The sequence below is a fragment of the Chrysochloris asiatica genome, unplaced genomic scaffold (genome assembly GCF_000296735.1).
Source record: "Chrysochloris asiatica unplaced genomic scaffold, ChrAsi1.0 scaffold00006, whole genome shotgun sequence".
NCBI lineage: Eukaryota > Metazoa > Chordata > Mammalia > Afrosoricida > Chrysochloridae > Chrysochloris > Chrysochloris asiatica.
In genome coordinates this window covers 13,603,308-13,608,887 of record NW_006408524.1, presented here as the reverse complement: position 1 = coordinate 13,608,887, position 5,580 = coordinate 13,603,308, and the positions used below count along the sequence as shown (strand labels likewise).

General features: G+C 41.9%; 1 protein-coding gene across 1 annotated transcript in view; it reads right to left on the bottom strand.

Annotated features, from left to right (window-relative positions):
* The window catches only part of AOAH (acyloxyacyl hydrolase (neutrophil)), a 308,932-nt gene that overhangs the window by 10,994 nt on the left and 292,358 nt on the right, over positions 1-5,580 (bottom strand). Inside the window, exon 22 of the mRNA XM_006832268.1 lies at positions 780-856. Within this exon, the coding sequence (XP_006832331.1) occupies positions 780-856 (77 nt within the window). The remainder of the gene's footprint in view (positions 1-779; positions 857-5,580) is intronic.

The window sequence follows — 5,580 nt, the reverse complement described above, 5'->3', positions numbered from 1 at the left end:
TGGAGCAGCTGGTAGTTTCGACTGCTGACCTTGTGGTTCACAGCCCGATTCGCAACCACTACATACAGTTATATAGTTATATATATATAGTGGAAGGAGCTCTGGTAGCGTAGTGGTGATGAATTGAGCTGCTAATCTCATGGTCAGCACTTCGAAACTACCAGCTGTTTAGCGGAAGAAAGATGAGGCTTTCTGCTCCCATAAAGATTTGCAGCCTCAGAAACCATGTGCAGGGTCACTATGAGTCGGAATCGACTCCACAGTACTTAACAACAACAACAACAACATATATATATAGTGGTGGTGTGCTGTGGAGTCAATTCTGACTCATAGCAACCCTGTATAAGGTTTTTGAGGCTATAAATCTTTGCAGGAGCAGAAAGCCTCATCTTTCTCCCTTGGAGCAGCTGGTAGATTTGAACTGCTGACCTTGCAGTTAACAGTGCAGCTTGTAACCCACTACGCTACCAAAGCTCCAGATGTGTGTGTGTATATATATATATACAAAAAGATGACTGTCATGGAGTTGATTTTAACTAATGCTAACCCCACGTGTGTCAGAGTAGAGCTATGCTCCATAGGATACTCAATAACTGATTTTTCAGAAGTAGGTTGCTAGTCCTTTCTTCACAACGTGTTTATTTTGGGTGTATTTGAACCACCAAACTTTTGGTCAGTGTCCAAGCAAGTTAGTGATTTGCACCATCCATGGGCACCAAGGAATGTATAAATACCTATTATATGGTAGCTTCCAGTAATTGTCCTGCGCCTGCATTTACCTCATTGGGGTGAAATCCATCGACGGGTTCAATGAGCTGCCAGGGCTGCCCACCTATTATCTGCCACTCCTCCACAACTGCAGGACACAACCAGAGGGTTAGAAACGTGCTTCCACAAAGAATCATTAATGCCTAAGAAATGTTGTCAGAACTGCCATTGCCCTCTTCTAGCCTGGCCCTGGCTTACTAAGTCATTGCCGCCTCTGTGCAGTTAGCCATGGCTGCAGGCTTTCTGAACAGAAACAATCTACCCATCAATTTCCAATCAGAAAGCCAACATGTGAGTGAGCTGGGTGGCAGCAATGAGCTTCGCAGGGAGGGTGGTGGGAAGAGATGCGTTCTAGAATATTCAAGACCAATTTAACACCATGTCATTCATTTTTTAGGAGCACAGTAGACTGGTATTACAGGAGCTGGGGGAGGGGGACAATGAAAACTTTTGCTAACTTCTTCTTTCATGGACTGCTGTTTCCAGGCACTGCTTGTATGTGCCAAACAATCATCTTTAAAATTATGCAGTGCATAGGAAATATTATATAAAATTACATATAATTATCCCAACATCACATTTAGTGAGACTATGGCTACAGAGAAAATATGTGCCCCAAAGTGATGAAAAGTAATAAACCTTCCTTCAACATGGATAAGAGACTGAGAATGTCAGTTGTTCCAAGGCAACAACACAATTAACTCTACATTGTAATATAATATAATCAATTTGAACTCCTCAAGAAAATTCCAAATCCCCAGAGAGGCTCCTGGGAAGAAATCAGCTGAGATCGCTGCTTCTGCACAGACCAAAGTCTCTTTGGTTTTCCCTGTGTCCAGTGAGGGAGCAGGCGCAGCTAAGATCCTTCCAGTTCTTTTCTTCTCATTCCGCAGCAAAGTCAAAGCCAGAGGCCTTCACCCTCTTCGCCTCTAGGTCTCTCATCCTAAAGGAAGGATTCTGTTGGGGGCTGCAATTGGATAAGAGAAGCTGGATTTGCCAAGAGACGCTGGACTGAGCCAATATCATGACGTTTTTGAAATGAGTCCCTAATGTTACAACCTGTCACCTCACTTACAGCCTACTCCTTGTCCTCAGATAATGCTGCCCTGCTCAGGAAAAAAATTCATGATGATGGTTTGGCTTTGTACACAGCGAATCTCCAACTCAGGCTGTTTATCCTCTGGCTTAACTGTGCTACACACCTACATTATACTTCTGGGGTTTTATTGACATTTATTAGAAGAGGAAGCCACTGAAAATTGGTCTTTGCATTTCTTACAACACTTGAAAGGGAGACGGGATACTTGGGGAAGTGATCGGGATGATGGGTGAATATTGTGATAAACATGATTAACGTCACTGAACTACACATGTGAAAATTGTTGAAATGTCAAATGTTTTCATACATGCTTAAGGATATTTACTACAATAAAAATAAAATGAACGAAACAAAAATAAAACTTGGATTGAGGACATTGTCATATCTCCCACAGAAGCTCCCAAAGAATTTCCTCTCTGCCTGTAAGCAACGTCCCTTTCTGAATGAATGGGCTGAGTCTGCCCTTCTATTAGGAAGCTCAGAGCTGCAGTGACACAAACCTTTTGAAATCTTGTAAGTTCTGCCCAACCACCTTGTAGCCCTTAATACTTTCTCATTTGCCTTTGCCCAGAACTCACTCACTCAGTGACAATGCATACAGTTTCCAAAGCTGTAAATCTTTAAGGGAGTACAAAGCCTCAGCTTTATGACTCAGAGTGGCTGGATGTGGGCTTGAATTGCTGATCTTTCGGTTAGCAATCCCGTGCTTATTCTACAGAGCCACATCATGATGGTTCTCACATCTTCAGTTTTCCAGTCCTGTTCTATCTGTTTTGGGGAGCTCGTGAATCAGACCTTCTGATTCAGTTTCAGTTCTGACTGTTTTGTGTTTCCCACTGCACCTTTTAGGTTCCCGGTCTTACTGCCCTGGCCTTGATGCTGGCTCTATTTGCTCCAAGATGCTATCCAGCCCATCCCACCCCTGCCTCGCTTACCTGGCCCACTCTGCACTCAGGCTTGTTTCAGTCTTCATTTCCCCCCTTGTCTGGATGATTAGCCAGTCTCCTCCTTGCATTTTTGGGTTCTGCTTTTCTACTTTCTAACTTTATGATGATTCCCTATGTGAGCTGTCTCCAGCCCAAACTTCCAACAATGACAAGGCAATGTGTTACTCCCAGTGAGTTCTCTCAGTGCCCTGTGTTCTTAGGATGTTTGTCTCGTTTCTCCCTTCCAGTCCCACAGGGCTCTCTGATACAAAACAAACAGCAATGAGGAAAGGCCAAACCCAGGCAAGATATTAGCTTCCTCAACTTCATAGGTGACTTCACTTCCCTTCTTCCTGTGGTACGTTACTTCACAAACGTTCCTGATAAACTTTCTCCTGACCCTCCCTTTATTTCTTTGTTTGGTCTCGTCTTATGCCATGGATTCATGGTGTAGTGCTATAGGATAAGCACTGGACTGCTAACTGCGAGGTTGGAGGTTTATTGCTCCTTGGAAACTCTATACAGAATCACTATGAGTCAGAATTGACTGGATGGCACTTAACAACAATATGACCTATGCCATACAGAAGGTAAAGAAAGAAATAAAGAAAAGAGATAATGAAAGAAAATTCAAGTAGGGTGCCAAGGAATGTCCAGGCCATGTTAAGAAGATCAGATCAATGGCAGCTGATCTTAATAAAGAGCCCAGAGCTGATGCAAAGTTACCCAGAGTTGGGTGAGTAGGACTTGGGGCAGAGGTCTATTGTATCAAGTTGATATCTACCAAACCCTTGGCCTCCAGGCATCTCTGATCCGGTGTAGTAGGGATCTTCTTTTGTCACACTGTGACTCTCCATGTTTACGGAGAAAATTGAGTGTCAAGCTGAATCTGAATCTATGTCTTCAATGGCCAAGAGAAAAATTCAGAAAGAATGACTATAATCCAAGAATCAGGAAAATTCAGAATGAAAAGCAAATTTGAGTCTATAGGGGCAAAAAAAAAAAAAATCTTAAGCATTTCCTTAAAGAAATGCTTACTAGAAGTCCAATATTTAAAAGATCAGACTTACTTATACACTTGATCCTTACTTGATGTTATCTGATGTCTTGCCTTTAATATGATTGTAAAAAAAAAATCTACTGTCTATTTTGCACATAGACAATGGGAAGTAACGAATCCTGGGATGTGAGGCGAGAATAATGCTGGCTGTGATGGTTATGTATCTAAATGGCTGGGCAATGATTCTCAGTGGTTTAGCAGCTATGCAATGATATAATTTGGCAGTTATGAAATGATGTTGTTGTTGTCAGGTGCCATCAGGTCGGTACTGACTCATAGTGATCCTATGCACAACAGACCAAAACACTGCCTGGTCCTGGGCCAACCTCATAATCATTGCTACACTTGAGCCCATTGCTGCTGCCACTGTGCCAATCCACCTCACTGGGGATCTTCCTCTTTTTCTCTGATCCTCCACTTTACCAAGCTTGATGTCCTTCTCCAGGGGCTGGTCCATCCTGATACTATGTCCAAAGTTTGAAAGCCAAAGTCTGGCCATCCTGGCTTCCGAGGACCATTCTGGCTGCACTTCTTCCAACACAGATTGTTTGTTCTTTTGGCAGCCCATGGTACTCAATATTCTCCTCCAACATCATAACTCAAATGCATCAGTTCTATGGTCTTCCTTATTCACTGTCCATTACTTTTATATAATGCCAATTTTCACATAACCACCTGATCTTTGGGACCTAACCATGTTGATAAAGGAGGTGTGGGTGTCGATGAGTTTCCTTTAGCGTGATTCAATTTTGACATATAGACTTAAAACTATTATAGGCTATTTCCATTTTCATTTGAATTTTATGTTTGTTATTGACTACCACACTAAAACAATGGCCTTTAAAGAAAGGGAGAAATGGTGATAGTCATAATTAGATATCATGAAACCAACAGGCCTCATTCGGTCATGACAATTGGTGACAATTTTCGAAAGGAGAAGGGTTGGCTGTTCTCTTCAACCTCTGCTTGGAGGCTTGGGCTCACCTAGAGTGGAGATGGTGGAAAAATACTCAGAATGTTGCCAAGTTTTGCAAGGGTGCATAAGCCATTATCACCATACTGTAGCAATTCTAAATGATGCTGGTGATTATGTGTTCCTCCCTAATGCCCACAATGGTAAGCTACTACAAAGGAGTCCAATCTTTAGAAGAACTATCTTGCCATTTCACCCAATACAATGGGTATTGAAAGAAACAGCTAGGTGGTTGTCAAGGCTACAGTTAATCTTTCCAAGGTGGAACCCATCAGTTTCTCACATAATTATTTCATCCACCATGGTATCAGTATCATAAGCCTAAAGACAAGGTCATTGGTGTACAGGTGAAAGTTCAAAGTATTTATCTGTATGCTGACTATTTTCTGTTTGTTTCACTCAGGGTGAAATTTTGTTTTCTCAGAACAAATGCAGTATCAAGCAGTGACTTCCATTTCTACCTTGATTGATTTGTGGCTCTGTAGGATAAGCACTGGACCTCAAGGTTGCTTTGAACTACAAGGTTGCCAATTCAATGATAAGAAACTAAGATTGTTTCTTTTTCACCTGGAATCATAATTAAAAATGTTGTTTTTTTTAAGAACCCTACAGTCAGTTCTGACTCATAGTGACCTTCTGCACAACAGAACACAATACTGCTCAGTCCTGTGTCATCCTCACGATTGTTGTTATGTTTGAGTACATTGCTGCTAACACTGTATTGTTCATCTTGTTGGATCTGTTTCTACTTTTT